Source organism: Populus nigra, chromosome 13 (genome assembly GCF_951802175.1).
Source record: "Populus nigra chromosome 13, ddPopNigr1.1, whole genome shotgun sequence".
In the NCBI taxonomy this organism is placed as follows: domain Eukaryota; kingdom Viridiplantae; phylum Streptophyta; class Magnoliopsida; order Malpighiales; family Salicaceae; genus Populus; species Populus nigra.
The window spans coordinates 11,699,545-11,717,448 of record NC_084864.1 but is presented as its reverse complement, the minus strand read 5'-3'; the positions used below and the strand labels follow the sequence as shown (position 1 = coordinate 11,717,448).

Here is a 17,904-nt window from a genome sequence, read left to right as displayed (position 1 = left end):
GTTAAAGAAATACATTAATATGAAAAGAGGAATTTATACTAAAAAAAATAACAATTTTCTACAGGATTTAAATTATTACTTTTTTTATAAAAAAATATATTCTTATTAACATGTAATTAAATAAAAAAATGAAAGACACTATACATAAAGAGATTAATTATCTTCATGTGTATTTATCTTGTGCTCTTTAAAAGAGGTATAAGCTAGTTATTTTAGCATTGAGTTTGCCTTATTAACTTTTTTACTATTTATTAATTCATACATTATTCAATTTATTTTATTAAACATAGGCATCAACATGTTCGCATTCTTCTCTAAAAATTCTAGAAGGATATCACTTAGCTAGTTAGATGCAATCTTATTTTGGTGATGTGTGCCATACAACAAGGATTATTTACTAAAAATATGTTTCCTTGTACTATTTATTTTAAAAATATAAAAATTCATTCAAAATTATTTAAAAAATATTTTATATTTATATTTCTTCAACCAAACAAACTTTTATCACCATTAACTTTATTTCCTTTTATTCTAAGATTTTTGTTTTAATTTCAAGAAAACAACAAAACACTATCCAAAAGTTATCATTACAATCACAATTGAAAACACTATTGAAATCATATTCTCTCAAAATTTATTTTTATTTTTGTAATTTTTTATATTTTTATATCAATTTAATGTATTAATTTCAAAAATAATTTTTATAAATAACAAAATATTATTATATATATTTTAAATCGTAACCACTATCAAATTCCCGAAGAATTCCCGAAAAAGCCAGTACCACAACAGAAGGCTGGCTGTCATCATGGGTCCAAAGACACCTAGGAAAAGTACTTGATCGATCAATTCCAGAAGGATGTTTCTGTTCAACAGTGAGAGGTAAGCGTGGCGAATACTCCACAAATCACCACCGCCCTTGTACTGCTGCTTGGATCATACAGCCCATTTTCCGGAAAGTTATTCACAACAAAAATTTTAAAAACAAAATAAAAAATAAAAGCATGCAAGTGCAGGTTTTCAATCTCTCCATCAAAAGCAGGCATGTTACCCATGGTAAAGTATTTCAACTACCCAATCAATCCAAAACTTGATCGCAAAAACAATAGTGAAATCAAAGGGGAACAGCAAAAGCTAAAATAATCTAAGAAAATTCCTTTCGACTATAGCTTCTGTCCAAACTCCAATAGCTTGCTAGAAGCTCATGACATTCTCTGTGCAGCCTCCTTAGCTAAGACTCTCTCCTTTGCTTTGGTCTTAGCCAGAGATTTGGAACCCATGATGCCACCACCCCATTTCTTTCGGTGCTCGTCAAATTTGTCGTTGAAGTTAGCCTGCAATTGGAGGGATCAAAAGTGGAAGATGAAAAGAAAGAAAATTTGAGAAATAGGTAAACAAATTACAGGATATTCAATCAGTAACAAACATCAAAAGCATTACTGCTGGACAGATTCAGTTCACTGTCAGATAATCAAATCAAGTATCAATTGCCTAAGCCTGATAACAAAAGGCCACTCCTAGGAGGATTACAAAAAAACTGAGACACTCATTTACTTCTTTCAGAGGGTTGTGACTTTAAAGAAAAAACATGTGAGATACCCTGGATAAAGAGCAGGCGTACGATAGTAAACATGAAAGGCAATCACACTGTAGTCTTTGGGCATATAGATATTACCTTGACTGCCTCCAAAACCTTGCTAAATTCTAATTTATCCTCGTTCTTCACTGATGTAAGGCACAAAACTGATGCTGTTTTCTTGTGGACAATCTGATTTAAAACATAGAAGAGTCAAAAAAATATATTGATACCATAGGGTTTGTTTTCCAAAAAAATCAATGGATCTTTTAATGCATAGGAAGAGAGTAGAAAAAATCACCGCTCCAAGACGTGACTTGCCCTTCACGATTGCATAAGGAACCTCCATTTTCCGGCACAATGCTGGCAACCAGACAACAAGCTCAATTGGATCCACATCATGTGCGATGACCACCAACTGGGCCTTGTTCTACATGAATCATGTAGAGTCTTAGGAAAAATATAAGATAACCTTAAACAAGAAGGTATTAAATCTGGCATGCATGTTGTTAGCATCCACATCTGATGACAACCAAAAAAAAAAAAACAGAGGGACAAAAAACAACACAGAAACCAGCCAAGTGACTGAAAGAAATGAGAGGAATAAGAGTGGGAGACGAGAATGTGAAAGTAAACAAATTGAAAGCCATCTTCTCCTACACAGCCATAATTACAACAGAACTCCTACATAGATTGATCGAACTAGCTAAACAAGGTACCAAATCATCCATCATCTTATTGCAACCTAAATAATTTACAGAGTTGACCACCAACGCCATGGAAACCAACATCCGTACCTGCTCAATGAGGTAAGTAACATGGTTAAGACCATATTTAACGACAATAGGCTTCTTTGATTCCACAGTCTTCCCCTCCTCAGCAGCTTGTGCTCTTTTAAGAAGCCTTTCCTTCTTAGCAGCCTTGTCCTCAGGTCTATATTTTAGCAACAACTTAAAAAGTTGTGTGGCTGTAATACAAAATGAAGAAAGTATGACCACACATTAACATGGGACGAATCATCTGCAGTTATGGCTAGGCATTGATGAGAATGACGCATGTTAAATTTAAGCCTGCACATCCATGATCCTCGGGTACAAAGTTTGCTAGCTTTTCTAAAATAGGGATGAAAAACTTACCAAGGTTCTTGTCAAGGGTTTTTGTGAACTGGTTAACAGCAGGAGGGACCTTCAAACGCTGTTTCAGAATCCTTCTTTGTCTCTGAATACGAACAACATGCGGCCACTTTACAAATCTAGTCAAATCCTTCTTGGGTGGAAGGGCACCACCAATTCCAAACTGCTTTGGTCGCTTCTCAAACAAAGGATTCACAACCTTTTCCTGTAATTAATCAACATAAATGCACACAACTTTAGTGGAAAAAGGAAAACACATAAAGGCCAAAATTGACAGGGGGAGAATTATGATCCATCACATGCAAGATCTAAGAAGTAGGCATAATCTATACACATTTGAATTCTTGATTCCCAAGAATTTATTGTTTCACTAACACAAGCTTATTTTGTGTGTGTGCATACCAGAGAGAGAGAGAGAGAGAGAGAGAGAGAGAGAGAGAGACATACAGGTTTTTTCTTTGCTGCTAGCGGGGCCTTCACACCTCTTTTGGGAGCCTGTCGTCAACATAAAAACAAGCTAGTGAATCAAAACTGGGAAAAGAAACTCCAAGAACACAAACTTTTCAATGAAAATTTCATAGACACACCATTTCAATATATACGGGGCATTAAAAGTACTAATTCAAACAACACAGAAAAAAGCAGCAGAACCTAACATATATCAAGTGTCTGTAAATATAACTATTCTACACATACATAATTCCACCTTCTCAAAAACCACATAATGAATTTGTTGAAAATCCATCTAAATAACAAAGTTAGTGAGCTAGGACTTTTAGCTTAACTTATAACCAGTACAATGCATTTTCTCACAGCCCACTTTGAAACTTCTACTGCTCAACTTTTAATATAACCTCAAGCATATACTCATTGCTTTTCAGGGGCAACTATCAATTGCAAGTTATTATCAATAAATTGGTCATCGTTCACCAAATCATTGCCACTATAAAGAGCCCTACATATAAAGTCATGTTAAAACTTCAATTCAACTGAAAAAGCAAAAGCACCAAAGTTCCTTCACTCCAACAAGTTTTTAAGCTATATGGGTAACTTAAAATAAAAATCCCGAATGAAGAAGAAAACAGATAGAGTCCTCCATTCACTAAGAAACCAACAGAGCCATCATGAAAATAGCAAACTATATCCCAAACAAATGAAACCAAACAGAAAAAAAAACACATTATATGGACGAGAATATGAAATGGGGATGCAAGAAGTGAAGTGAATATCATACCATGTGGAAGAGGAGATCGAAAGAACCCTGGCAGATGTGTTTGTGAAGGAAGGGTGAGAGCTCTCTGGAGCGTAGCGGAAGCGGCTGGTTTGGTAATTAGGGTTTTTATTTTCTCCATGTTGCGTGGGACTGAAGAAGGCAAGCCCATAAACCTCCCAAGCCCTAATTTCTTTTTCTAATCGGGTCATCTTTGTTGTTTGCTTACCAAAGTTTAGTCGTATTTTCTACTTGTTTTAATCTTGTAGCCTCAAACTTTTATTTATAGTTTTGAAATCCAGCTTATCAGGCTGATTGGGATTGAAATCGAATAGGATTGAAAAATAAATAATAATAAAAAAATTTAGTGTAATCTGACGGGTTGATCCGGTTAAAAACCCGATTACAATCCGTTAATTGTTTTTTTTAACTAAAACATCGTCGTTTTAGTTAAAAAAAATTAATCCGGGTGACCCGATGACCCGGTTAAAACTCGGAACCCGGGTCTTGAACCGGGTTGGATCTAAAAACCATACTTTTATCTTTTGTTTTTCTTTTATTGATTTTATGCAATGAAAAAATATTGTTTATATCAAATCATTTTTATACCAGTTTCATAAGTTCCCAATTATATTCTATATACAAAAAATATTTCTCTTTTAAAAAAAATCAAGAGTAAGAATTCTTTCAAATTTATATCTAGAACAGTGACAAATATAGATAATTTATAATAAAAAAACCTATTTTTACTTAATCTTTAAAAACTCTGAAATAGATTTCTAAAAGCTCAACTATTAATTTGAATTAATTAATTTTTAAACTGATTAAATTTAATTGAGCTATAGATAAATGCTAATAAAACAATTAATCTAGAGCAAAGAATATAAAGCTATATATTTACCTTAAAGTTACCTATTATTTTGTTTGAAAGAACACTTTCCTTTCAATGCATTGTTCACACCCAAAATAAAATCCTCAAAATAATTGTGAGTAATTGGGCTAAATTGCAAGAATTTAATCAATAAGAACTAAGATGGATGTTAGCATCCGTTGCCCAAAGAGATGCGAATGCGGAGGCATTCAATCTTTTGACGTTGGTGAAAGACCAAACCCCCCATAAAGTTAAAACAAGAGTTTTACATTGGGCCAGATAAAAGTTTATAATTAAAAGAATTTTTTTATATATAATTTTAGATTTAAATTTTATAGTTGCTAATATAATAATTATTTAAAGCTTATATAATTATTAATTTCAGAACTCATATAATTAGTTAAAATATGTGTAATCTGACTCGGACATCCATATTAATAATTAAAAAAAATAAAAATTTTACAATTTAGAAAATATTTTGACAACTACATGATATCAATAGCAAATTCGGAATCAATATTAAAAACTTTTATTCCTAAATTTTATTTTATTGTTTAGAAAAAAAATATTGTAATAGTAAAATTTATATTTTTATTTAGTACCATTTCTGTTGTGCTTTGCAATTTGTTTTTTTTATTTATATATAATCTTATACTTTATTTTAATGCAATTTACCTTTGTAATTTTATTATTTTCTTTACCATTTTTCCTAGTGTAATACCTCATTTTCTTTGATTTTTCTTTTTAGTTTATTAAGTAATTGATTTTTTTCCGAATCTTATCCTTTGAATGTTCTTTTTTAGATTCAATTTATTGTTTCCTTTTTTTTTTTGGTAACCCAGGGTGTCCGGGCCAGCTTACACGCACCACAACTAATCCCCGAATCCACTGAACACCATGTAAGCCCAGTAGATAGATAAGATATCGTGGATGTGACAAACGTGCACGCTGAGGCTCGAATCCAGAAAATATAGGTAAGGAAATCTTGCCAAAACCATTAGGCCACAAGCCTTGGTGCTCAATTTATTGTTTCCTCGGTGCTCAATTTATTGTTTCTTGTTTATATATAAAGATAGAGATAGAGAGAGACGGGGGTTATTAAGAATTGAATTTTGTAAATTTATTTTTTATAATGTTGTCTTAATTTTATATCTCAGATTGCTTGTTAAATAGATTAAAGGTTTATTTATTTATTTTTTATTTTTATTATTTAATATTAGTTTGATTGGAGATTAAGTTTTATAATTTATTTTGATTTGTTTTTTATAATGTTATCTTAGTATCATGAATAGTGAGTGTGGTGGATTATTCAAATTCAATCCTTAAATTTCATATATTAACATTAACAAAAAAATAAAAAATAAAAAATAAAATAAAAGAAGATGCTCTCACATTTCGCACTTCCATTATTGAACTGTTCATGAACAGCAGGCAGTTGTTGTTCTTGTTTCATCATGTAGTTTTGAGTAAGGTCTCCTTTCAACTAGGAAGGATGACAATGGGGTAATTTTGTTCTGTTTCCTTTCTGAAGTGGCTACACCAAAGCATTCAAGAGACGTAATGAAGGTTGAAGGGCTGGCGAAAGTAAAGAGCCGTTTACAGGTAATAGAGGTTAACTTTCAACAATTTCCACTTTGAATATTCTGGTGTTCTTGTGAGAATTTCAATTTTCAAGAGCTCAAAATCGTCAGACTTCTGTGGAATTGCTCCTTGTGTCTACTCACTCTGCCCTCTCCAATTCAAATTTCCTTCATATCATTAAAAGACTACTTGCAGTAGAGAATTGGGACTGACATATGAGCCATTAATCTTGATATCCCTCAGGAAACCATTTGCAACTATGCATTGCACACAGATTTCTCCACGTTTTGGCACCTAACATGTCATGAAGCTTTTGCAGGATCTTTATTGTCTTATAGTGCACGTTCTTTTTTCCTAATCTTTTTGGAATATGTTCTTATGATTGATTACAGAAGCATCGGCTTAGTACTAGAAGAGCTTCAGCAGACATTGCAGATCCTCTGGGAAGTGGGAAGCGCAGAGAAGTATCAGGACCCAAGGCAAGATATCAGAGAATGTTATGGCATAGTTTTGATGTTACCAATCTAGAAAGTGTTTCATAAACCTTAAAATAGTATTGGTTGGGTTGTTGTTGTTGTTTCGTTTATGAGATGTAAAGAACATTTTTTCATATGTAGAACCTCAAGACTCACATTTCCAAAACCTCTGATAATTTAAAAGAAAAAATGGAGAGTTCAAGTGGCCTGTTTATCAGACAAGCTGTTCTCATAGACTACCGAATTATCTACAAAGAAATTGCGGTTCAACAAAGTAATATTTCCATTCACAACAAGGCAATGCACCTGGCAGCATTCAGAAATTGCAATGAGTTCACAGATTGCGCCGTAACAGTTGACTGCAATTGATAGAAAAGCAAGATCCATATACTATTTTTACCATATTAGAGTGGTTAAGCTTCTTTTCTGAAGCGTTGTCCTGGCTACATTTCAGGACACCAAGAGAGGGTTGATCACAGCTCCGATGAAGAATGTCATTCCTGATTTCTCCTCCCTGATCAAGAATAAGAAAGGATGGTCAGCTACAAAACTTGGAGGATTCAACCGGCGACTTTGTCTAATCAATCTTGGAGCAGTACTAGCTGCTGCTTCCGTGCCTTCTTCATTAACCTCAATACAGGACGCATGAAATACATTTGACAAGAACAGGGACTTAGCAGAATCAACCATCTCCGACAGTTCTCCAACTGCCTTGAAAGGTAGTTCCAGTCCCAATTCCTTCATAGTTTTTGAGGCTTCAAACTTGAATGAGAACTTAAATCTTGGAATCCAAAACTCAGGAAGATCCTCTTCTCGTAACTTGAATTGCATAGTATAGAGTTCAGGGCTGGATTTGAATACTTGAATCAGACTGTGCAAGCCATCTGTTGCTTCTGGAAGAAAGAAGTACATGGAGAATTGCCTGGTGTCTTGATCATTTTGGTAGGGAATTTTGAGAATCTTATAGCCATCAAAGCATCCATAAAGATGTCTCTGGTATCTCTTGCTGGTCATGAAAGGAACTTGAACAATCTGTCCACCAAGAAGATGGAAGTCATTATATTTAGTTTTTGATGCATCGAATTTCCGATCCCATGTTCCTTTGAAGTAGAGTGCATTTGCAAGGACTAAAGCTGTATCATCGCCCAAACACTTCGAAGGGAGAAGGTTTTTGATGATTCCTCTGGTTTCAGTCTCCACCCACGAATTAATATCATTCAACACTTGATTAGCCTTCAAAGAAAATGATCTAGTGTCAATTGCCAGTATCAGCGGGAAGAAAAATGTAGCTATCCATGGCCAAAATTTAGAACTTTGTAAAATCACCTCCAGATTTGACAAAGCTACTGAGTTAAACTTGTCAGTCGGATGGATACAAATTTCAATCAGCTGGCAGCTAAGTTGCCAGAAATCCAAAATTGCCATGTCTCACAAGGATATACTATCAAAATGTGGATACTGAAGTTTCAATTCTATCAAAGTGCTATTCTTTATGATCTTCAATGGTTTGACGAAATCAAAGACATACCACAATCAATACTAGAATAGCATAAAGAAGCATGAAAGTGATTGCAACATTACCTCATTTACAAAGTCACCCTCTTTGGTTGTAGCACAGTAAACGCCTTTCACCACCTCCTGAAAGGAAGGCTTCAAACGATAACTTAGATCCACCCAAGCACCATTGACAAATGACACGATTGGACTTCCGGTTTGGTCCTCGCTCCAGTTTGATGGCAATAATACAGAAGTGATAGCCTGCGAAGCCAAAGATTTCAGCTCATCGAGGCTTTTCAGTTTTAGAAATGAAAGCAGCTGCTCCAGGGTAGACCCACTTGAGCCTACAGCAACAAGGCCCAACATACAATGGAACGAAAAAGGCGAGAACACAAAGTTTGATGCGCCGTCAGCTTCTTTCAGAAAAATATGGAATGCCATATCCAAGCAGAAGCTAGTATCAACATTTCCTGATGGGATCTGTACTTGGCCCTCCATTGTTATGTCCAAAGTATCAAGTTAACAACAATTTCTTTTACATATGTTTAAACATACAATTGGTAGGTACATTGTAACGGAGCTTACAAAGTGTGTTTATTTAACGACATTGTCGTTAGTACGAGTTGATGCAATTCCTGATGTTTTGCCGTGTCAACAAAGCAGACAAATGCACATATAAGATAATCCATAAAAAGCTAGTCGGCAGAAAATAAATAAAAAACTAAGTATAAAATAAAATATAACCTTGGAAGCCTGCCGAACCAAGCTTAACACAAACAATTATACTTAAAATAACATCCATATGAAACAAAATGTAGCAAATATAACCTAGAAGATTGCCAAGCCAAGCGTAAGAGTGTTTGATTGTGAGGTGCGCTGCGCTTTCATGCTTTTCCTCTTAAAGAAACACACTCTAAATATGGATGATCTTAGTGTCTCATAAAATTAGAAATTTATTTCCTAGATTTCTTTTATTATCTGAATCTGCTCATTTAACCACATGTTTTAGCACTGCAGGAACTGCTATAAAACATTCTTCTCTATCAATGAGTATCTAAGAAATTGAGATATACACATCTTTTAAGCAGTTGGGCACAGAAAAAGAGTTGAAAACATCCATCTAAAACCCTTGCTGCTTAAGCCAGTCACCTTTAGCAACAGGGCTATGAAAAAAAGATGTCTTGATGTTAGAGATTCATTGCATATAAAATAATTAATGTATTTCTTGTCCTGCCTCCTACTATTGCTTCTTCTGTGAAAACCTCTGCAAAAGAAAATTCATCTTTGGTGAACTTTTTTTCTTCCACGTTCTTCCGCTAAAGTAGATTTTTGATCTTTTAAGCGTTGGCCTAGATGAAGTTCAAGAAACCAAGAGAGGGTTGAACAAAGCTACCATGAATAAAATCATTCCTGATTTCTCCTCCTTGATTATGAACATGAAAGGATGGTCTACTACGAAGTTTGGAGGATGCAGCCCGCCACATAATTAATAAATCTTGGAGCAGTACTAGCTGCAGCTTCTGTTCCTTTCTCATTCACTTGAATAGAGGACTCATGAAATACCTTAGACAACACAAGTGACACAGGGGAATCAACCATCTCAGAAAATCCTCCAACAAGACTAAATGGTAGCACCTTTCCCAGTTCCTTCATGGTACCCGAGGCTTCAAACTTGAATGGGAACTTAAATCTTGGAGTCCAGAAGTTCGGTAGATCTTCTTCTTGCAAATTGTGTTTTTCATAGAATTCAGGACTGGACCTGAATATTTGTATTAGAATGTACAAGCCATCTCTAGCATCTGAAGTAAGAAATACATTGAGAATTGCGTGGACTCTTGACCTTTTTGGGGCAATTTTGAGAATTTTATAACCATCAAAGCATCCATCAAGATGTTTCTGCTATATGCTTTGCTGGACATGAGAGGAACTTGAGCAATCTGTCCATTAAGAAGATGGAAGTCTTTGTATTCAGTTTTTGTTGCATCAAATTTTCGATCCCATGCTCCTTTAAAGTAGAGTTCATTTGCAAGGACAAGAGCTGTATCATCGCTCAGACACTCTTGTGGGGACTGGGGAGGAGGTTTTTGATAAGTCCTCTGGTTTAGCCTCAACCCATGAAATGACTTCATTCAGCCCTTCACTAGTTTACAGAACTGAAATTTTCTTTTAAGTTAACAAAAAAATGTCCATGCTATAAGAAATTATTTGATATTATTATTAAACTCGAATATTTTAATATTAAATTTTGTTTATCCGGCTCCTTGTCTAATCCCAGCTAAAAATCAAATGATATAGGAGCTGGCCTGATATGAACATTGTGATGCAGTTATTGTTCTGTTTGTCCGTGGCAACAAAGCAATCTAACAAACAAACACATATACAATAACAACATAAAAACAGAAGGCAGGAATTAAAAGGAACGAGGAAGGAGCCAGGGAACCCCAATGAAACCCGATGTGATGTAGAAGATTCTCGAACAAACTGAACTGTAAGTTATCGTTGACTTGCTAGAAGTTTATGATTTGATTCTCTACGGAAGTGAACAACAGCTATGAATGTGATTGACTTTGCTTGGTGTCTTGACCGTTTTGGTAGGAATTTGGGGGACTTACAACCGTCAAAGGACCCTTGTAGATGTCGCTGGTGTGCCTTGCTGGTCGTGGAAGGAACTCGAAAAATCTGTATATTGAGAAAGTGGAAGTATAGTACTCAGTTTTTTTATGTATTGAGTTTTCGATCCCATGCTCCTTTGAAGGAGAATGCATTTGCAAGGACCAAAGCTGTATCATTGCCCTGACACTGCTGTGGAAGGAGCTTTTTTATGAGATCTTTTGTTTCAATCTCTACCTAGGACTTCATCTAAAACTTGATTATCCTTCAAGAGAAAGCATCGAATGTCAGTTATTGGCTTCTCATGATTATACTTGAAACATGAAAGAAAGATAGATACTGTTGCGATCTTTGTAAGGTCACCTTCACATTTGAACACAAGAAAGCTACCCTTAACCTCACAGTTGGCTGACTACAAGACATGTGATTGCAGTGATGCTAGTGCAGATACAATGGAGAGCCTCTTTGTTATTTCTGCCTCAAAATGCTTGCCTTTGAATTATTCAATTTTTTCCCCCTGAAAAACACTTTTTAATGCTAGAGTTACATCAAAGATGCAAATAGCTAAAAAATAACCTTATTTACGAAGTCAACATCTTAGCGTGTGCCATAGTAAACACCTTCCATCACCTACTGAAAAGGGGTTCAAACGGAAACTTGGATCAACCGAAGCACCATTGCCAAATGACACTAGTAGACCTCTTGCAAGGCCATGGCTTTCATTTGGTGATAATAATACTGCAGTAAGAATCTATGAAACCAAAGAATTCAACTTGTGGATACCTTTGAATCCAAGAAAGGAAAGCAGCCATGCAAGCAGCTGGACCTATTGTCAAAATAGCCTGCAAGTGTCTGTCCCATTTCGATGTGCAAAGAATTTGTTTACTGTTTACCGTTTGCTAACCTTGGGAAGCATAAGGTGGCTTAGACCTTTCAAGCATGTTATGATGTAATTCTTCTTCTTTTTGGTTGCTAATCGTCACATAATTATATATAAGAATAACCATATAAGAGAAAAGGCAGAAAATAAAGAACCTAGAAGATTGCCAAGCTTAATTTTAACTTCATTAATTGTCAACAGGAAGTAAAGTTGTGTTGAGGTTAATGAGACAGATGCAGCCAGCATATGTCGTTATGCCTAGACTCTAGAGGCTATATTGGCACCAAAGAGTGGCGGTCTCAAATTAAAGCTGCTGTATATCTGCATCTGATACGAGTAAATTACAATTTTCACAGAAAATTATGCATTACTACTAATATCTTGCTAATGATTATATATATTGACTACTAGATAAATGACATAAAATCGAATAGTAGGTTACAAAAAAATAATATTCTTCGAAGAGAGCATTCTCAGTGAAAAAGAGGTCCCAGAACCAAAAAAATTGTTTTCAAAGGGCAAGGTTACAGAAAAAGTATTAGCTCGATCATTTTTCTGTGACAATAACTGCCCTTACGCTTCCTGAACCACGACCACAAAAATTTTCCGGAATTGCACAACCAAAATGCTAAAATACCAAATAAAAATTCAATCAGTTTACGAGAAACTGAGTTTGTTGGTTTTCATTCTTTCCATTGAATATCTAAATATTGCTCATGATAAAATACTTCCTACTACCGATACAAAACTTGTCTGTGACAACATAAAGTGCAATCAAAAGGGAAAAACATGAGCTTAAGAACATCTATGGAAGTTCCTCTCGACTATAACTTCTGTCCAATAGCTTGCTAGAAGAAGCTCATGACATTCTTTGTGCAGCCTCCTTGGCTAAGACTCTCTCCTTAGCTTTGGTCTTAGCCAGAGATTTGGAACCCATGATGCCACCCCCCCATTTCTTACGGTGCTCATCAAACTTGTCATTGAAGTTAGCCTGCAGTTTAAGGGAACAAAACTGAAATATGCAAAGAAAACAGAAATTCGAGAAAAAGGTAACAAGATTACATATATTGAATCCAAGGAAAAAAATCACTCCATTCAGTAAACCACACAAAACATCATAAGCATTACTGTTAGACAAACTCTGTTCACTGTGGGATGAGGAAATCAAGTATCGATTGCCTCAGCCTGATAACAAAAAGCTATCTTCTAGGAGGATTACCAATAAAAAACACTTTTTTTTGTTTGAGAGGGTTGTGACTTGAAAAGAACATTCCAGAGATAACCTCTGGATGACGAGCAGGGACACGATCATAATATGATATGTCATCATTGTGTAGTCATTGCTCATTAAAAATATTACCTTGACTGCCTCCAAAACCTTGCTAAACTCCAATTTATCCTCATTCTTCACTGATGTAAGGCACAAAACGGATGCTGTTTTCTTGTGGACAATCTATTTTAAAAACATAGAAGATTCAAATAAATATATAGATACCATAGGATTCGTTTTCCAAAAAAAGCAATGGATCTTTTAATGCACAGGAAAAGATTAGGAAAAAATACCGCTCCAAGACGTGATTTGCCCTTCACAATTGCATAAGGAACCTCCATTTTCCGGCACAAAGCTGGCAACCAGACAACAAGCTCAATTGGATCCACATCATGTGCAATAACAACCAACTGGGCCTTGTTCTACATGCATCAAGTATAGTATTAGGAAAAATATAAGATAACCTTAGACAATAATGCATCAAATCTGTCATTCATGTTGTCAACATCAAAGTCAGATGACAACATGAAATCTATAAAAAAGAAGAGTTGAAAGGAAAGAGTTAAAAAAAATAAAAATAGAGGGATAAAAAACAATGTGCAGCTTCCAGCCAAGTAACTAAAAGAAATTAGACGAATACAAGTGGGAGAAGAAAATGTGAAAACAACCAAATTGAAAGTCATCTTCTCATACACAGTCATAACTCAGATCTGGCCCAAAGTCTGATCCAATGAAGGGGAAGGTCGCTGGCTGAAAGAGTCAGCCCATTTTCTTTTTTACTTTTAATGAAGCACTAAAAAGACATGGATTTGAAATCTTTTTTTTACAAATTAGGAGTTGACTGGGACTCCTCATTTGGTTTAATTGCAAACCCGGCCTAGGTGAAGCCTCAACCCTCAAGTACTAGAGGGTCAACTAGCTAGGCAGGGCCAATTTTGATAATTATGGTTATAGCTCATTTATGAGTGAACTCTTTCTATATAGATCAATCAAGCTACCTAAACAAAATACCAGATCATCCAAACTAAAATTGCTACCTAATTATTTAACAAAGTATGCCATAGAAACCAACATCCGTACCTGCTCAATGAGGTAGGTAACATGGTTAAGACCATATTTAACGACAATAGGCTTCTTTGATTCCACAGTCTTCCCCTCTTCTGCAGCTTGTGCTCTTTTAAGAAGCCTTTCCTTCTTAGCAACCTTGTCCTCAGGTCTATATTTTAGCAACAACTTAAAAAGTTGTGTGGCTGTAATACAAAATGAAGAAAATAAAACGCGAGAAAAATCATCTGCAGTTTTGGTAAGATAAGAACGATGCATGCTAAATTTGATCCTGGACATCCATGATCCTCAGGTACAGAGATTGCTAACTTTTCTAGAACAAAGATGAGAAACTTACCAAGGTTCTTGTCAAGTGTTTTTGTGAACTGGTTAACAGCAGGAGGAACCTTCAATCGCTGTTTCAGAATCCTTCTTTGCCTTTGAATACGAACAACATGTGGCCACTTGACAAATCTAGTCAAATCCTTCTTGGGTGGAAGGGCACCACCAATTCCAAACTGCTTTGGTCGCTTCTCAAACAGAGGATTGACAACCTTTTCCTGTAATTAATCAACATAAATGCACAACACCTTTAGTTGCAAGAGGAGAGCACACAAATCCCAATTTTGACAAGGCGCATTGGAGAGAATTACAATCCCTCACATGCGATTTCTAAGAACTGGGCATAATCTATAAACATTTGCATCCTCAATCCCCAGAAATGATTGTTTCACTAAAAAAAAGCTTATTTTTGCGTTTGTGTGCATACAATAGAGAGAGAAAGAGAGAGAGAGAGAGGCATACAGGTTTTTTCTTTGCTGCTACTGGGGCCTTCACGCCTCTTTTGGGAGCCTGTCATAAATTACATAAACAAGCTAATGATTCAAAAATTGAAAAATAAACTTTTCAATGAAAATTTAATAGACACAACATTTCAAAATACAAGTGACAATAACAGTACTAATTCAAACAAACATATACAAATGCAGCTAAATAACGAAAATTGTGAGCGAGTGCTTCCAGCTAAACTTCCAACCAGTAAACTGCATTTTCTCAAAGTCGATCTTGAAACTTCTACTGCCCCACTTTTAATATAGCTTTAAGCATGTACTCATTGCTTTTCCGGGGAAACTATCAATTGATGGATTATCATAACAAAATTGGTCATCATTCCACAATTTCTAAGCCACATCGTTCTCACCATAAAGATTCAGTATCTACAGTCATATTGAAACTTCAATTCAATAGACAAACAAAAGCACTAATGTTCCATCACTTCAGCAAATCTATTTGGGGTCACTTAAAATAACAATCCCAAATGGAGAGGATAACTGATGGAGTCTCCATTCACTCAGAAATCAACAAACCCATCATAAACAAAGCAACTTCATACCAAACAAATGAAACCAGACAGAACAAAAAACATTAAATGGATGAAAATATGAAATGGGGATGCATGAACTTAAGTGAATGTCGTACCATGTGGAAGAGGAGATCGAAAGAAACGCTGATAAATGTGTTTGTGAAGGAAGTGTGACTGCTTAGAAGCGCAGCTGAAGCGGCTGATTTTATAATTAGGGTTTTATTTTATAAGTCATTCTGTTATGTGGACTGAAGAGGGTGGTAAGCCCACAGGCCTCCCAAACCCTAAAATATTTTTGTTTTCAATTTGGGCATCTTTGTTGTTTACTCATCAAGGTCTAGTCCTAGTTTCCACTTGTTTCATTTATTATGCCCAAACTCCTCTTAATTTGTTGATTATATGTAGCGGAAAAATATTGTTTTTATATAGTTCATTTTATACGAATAAAATTATTTTTTTAAGAAACTAAATATTATTTAAAAATTTTATTGAAAAAGGGAAAATCGGAAGTCAAGAATCTCTTACAGAATTATATCTAGAATAGTGGAAATATAGATAATTTTAAAATAAAAAAACTATTTTTATTTAATTTACAAAATTTCTCTGTGCTCAACTTCTACCATGAATCATTAAGATTTTAAATTGATTAAATGTAATTGAATAGTAACTGAATTATTTATCAAAAAGTTAGTTCATCGCACATTGAGTTATGTGTAAAAACCTTATGAAGTAAATTGTTACAACTATCTCGGAGATACAACTATAAATTTTGAATCCAAGATGAATCGTTTGGGTGTTCATAAAAATTTTAAAGAATATTTTTATTTTAAACTTAATTATTTTTTAAGTTTAAATCATTTTATATGGTGATGTCAGAAATAATTTTTTTAAAAAAAATATTATTTTGATATATTTAAAAATATATATTTTAAAAAAACAATTACTAACACATTATGAAACACCTCGTAAAAACAAACAAAAGCAAGGTTTTGGATATCTTATTAAACTTTTATTTTTATTTTTTATGGAAAAGAAAAATCGTAACTGATTCAAAAATCTATTTTTAATAGAGGATCTTAAAAAAAATAAAGAAAAAAATGATCTAAAAACATCCAAAAAATATTAATTTAAAATAAAAAAATTATTTTTTAAAATTATTTTTAAAATATAAAAACAAATAGGATTATTCTTCCACCTAAATTTGTCTACAGACCTCATGGACATTCTGATTTTTGTTTGCTAGCCCATATTTCTTCTTTTTATGTTAGGCCACGAAGCCTCACCATGCTCATGAGTATTGTGTTAGTGCAAGTGTTGTAAAATTGTGTCTGCCTTTAGATTTATCCAAAATGATATTATGTTATTTCTAAGGAGAATTTTTTATTAAAAAAAATTTTAAAAAAAATATTTGAAAAGAATCCTGGAGTGGTAGTGCTGAAATTATTTTTCTTTGAAAGGTCTACATTTGAAAAAAAATATCGGTTCTTAACTTTATAATTATTGTATTTTCATCAAATTTTATTTAACAATGGAAAATAGAAATGTAGCGAAACATGGTTTATTTTACTTGATTTAAAAATTTGTATAGCAGAATGATCTAATTTCATTTCAGGAAACTTTTACCGACAATTTTAGAGGGTGTTTTGCTTGGTGGGGTACAACTATAAATTCATTATTAAAAAAAAAACATTTGTTTAAAATTAATTATTTTATATTTTTGAATAGTTTTAATCATAGTTATTAAAATGGGACTGATCCGACAAGTTGATCCCGGTAGTGGACCGATCCGGGTAAGATAAGATCAGGATGAGTAAAAATCCAACAAAACCCAGTTGACCAATGACCCATGCAACCGCAAAAATCCGGTTGAGATTTTTATTTAAATGTGTTTTTTTTTCTGGTCAGAAATCTTTTTTTTTATTTTTTAGTTGGTTATTAACTATTTTCAAAGTTTACTGTATAAATATTATAAGAATATTTTATTTTTTAATATAGGATTTAAAGTCATTTAGTATATATAATTCATGTTCATAAAAAAAAAATATTTTTTCAATGTAAAATAAAAAATTTTCTTGATTTAAATATTTCAACTTAAAACGATAACATGCTAGCATAGTTTTTTTAATATGAAATAAAAAATCTTTTGAAACAATATTTTAAACTTCATTATTTATAACATTAATAGTTTATATTTACATGAATTATTTTTTAATTTTTTCATATAAAACATTTAAACTTCAAATATTTTTTTATTTTTTTGGATTGAATCGGGTCAACTCATGTAACCCAGAACCCGACTCCTTAGCTGGGTTTGATAACTATAATTTTAACATGTTGATATCAAAAATATTTTTTTAATATATTTTTAAATAAAAAATATTTTAAAAAATAAT

The 17,904-nt window shown here is 33.8% G+C and overlaps 4 protein-coding genes across 4 annotated transcripts; all 4 read right to left on the bottom strand.

Annotated features, from left to right (window-relative positions):
- Nucleotides 1-990: 990 nt before the first annotated feature.
- Nucleotides 991-4,099, bottom strand: LOC133670726 (large ribosomal subunit protein eL8y-like). Its single transcript, XM_062091308.1, has 7 exons — nt 3,944-4,099; nt 3,157-3,204; nt 2,713-2,914; nt 2,374-2,543; nt 1,878-2,006; nt 1,676-1,768; nt 991-1,334 (listed from the first exon to the last, which is right to left on the bottom strand). Exons 1-7 carry the CDS (start codon nt 3,944-3,946, stop codon nt 1,203-1,205), a joined length of 777 nt encoding a protein of 258 aa, XP_061947292.1. The 5' UTR covers nt 3,947-4,099; the 3' UTR covers nt 991-1,202.
- A 2,942-nt stretch (nt 4,100-7,041) lies between these two features.
- Nucleotides 7,042-8,877, bottom strand: LOC133670452 (serpin-ZX-like). Its single transcript, XM_062090947.1, has 2 exons — nt 8,429-8,877; nt 7,042-8,080 (listed from the first exon to the last, which is right to left on the bottom strand). Exons 1-2 carry the CDS (start codon nt 8,840-8,842, stop codon nt 7,298-7,300), a joined length of 1,197 nt encoding a protein of 398 aa, XP_061946931.1. The 5' UTR covers nt 8,843-8,877; the 3' UTR covers nt 7,042-7,297.
- Nucleotides 8,878-9,796: 919 nt separating this feature from the next.
- LOC133670807 (serpin-Z7-like) lies at nt 9,797-10,473 on the bottom strand. Its single transcript, XM_062091413.1, has 2 exons — nt 10,172-10,473; nt 9,797-10,103 (listed from the first exon to the last, which is right to left on the bottom strand). The coding sequence occupies exons 1-2, from the start codon at nt 10,471-10,473 to the stop codon at nt 9,797-9,799; spliced, it is 609 nt and encodes a 202-aa protein (XP_061947397.1).
- A 1,973-nt stretch (nt 10,474-12,446) lies between these two features.
- Nucleotides 12,447-15,777, bottom strand: LOC133671324 (large ribosomal subunit protein eL8y-like). Its single transcript, XM_062092044.1, has 7 exons — nt 15,628-15,777; nt 14,953-15,000; nt 14,507-14,708; nt 14,185-14,354; nt 13,398-13,526; nt 13,195-13,287; nt 12,447-12,825 (listed from the first exon to the last, which is right to left on the bottom strand). The coding sequence occupies exons 1-7, from the start codon at nt 15,628-15,630 to the stop codon at nt 12,694-12,696; spliced, it is 777 nt and encodes a 258-aa protein (XP_061948028.1). The 5' UTR covers nt 15,631-15,777; the 3' UTR covers nt 12,447-12,693.
- Nucleotides 15,778-17,904: the final 2,127 nt, after the last annotated feature.

What these genes read in the sequence shown, in the direction of transcription:
- LOC133670726 (XM_062091308.1), bottom strand. An exon ending in TAGCAGCAAAGAAAAAACCT is followed by an intron (nt 2,915 to 3,156) that starts GTATGTCTCTCT and finishes GATTAATTACAG; the next exon opens with GAAAAGGTTGTGAATCCTTT. An exon ending in GCAAGTCACGTCTTGGAGCG is followed by an intron (nt 1,769 to 1,877) that starts GTGATTTTTTCT and finishes GTTTTAAATCAG; the next exon opens with ATTGTCCACAAGAAAACAGC.
- LOC133670807 (XM_062091413.1), bottom strand. Translation starts at nt 10,473, where the DNA reads ATGAAGTCATTTCATGGGTTGAGGCTAAACCAGAGGACTTATCAAAAA. An exon ending in CAAAAAGGTCAAGAGTCCAC is followed by an intron (nt 10,104 to 10,171) that starts GCAATTCTCAAT and finishes ACAAATATTCAG; the next exon opens with GTCCAGTCCTGAATTCTATG.
- LOC133671324 (XM_062092044.1), bottom strand. An exon ending in TTACCTACCTCATTGAGCAG is followed by an intron (nt 13,527 to 14,184) that starts GTACGGATGTTG and finishes TGATGCATGTAG; the next exon opens with AACAAGGCCCAGTTGGTTGT. An exon ending in AGGTTTTGGAGGCAGTCAAG is followed by an intron (nt 12,826 to 13,194) that starts GTAATATTTTTA and finishes CTTAAACTGCAG; the next exon opens with GCTAACTTCAATGACAAGTT.
- LOC133670452 (XM_062090947.1), bottom strand. Translation starts at nt 8,842, where the DNA reads ATGGAGGGCCAAGTACAGATCCCATCAGGAAATGTTGATACTAGCTTC. An exon ending in AGGGTGACTTTGTAAATGAG is followed by an intron (nt 8,081 to 8,428) that starts GTAATGTTGCAA and finishes TTTTCTTTGAAG; the next exon opens with GCTAATCAAGTGTTGAATGA.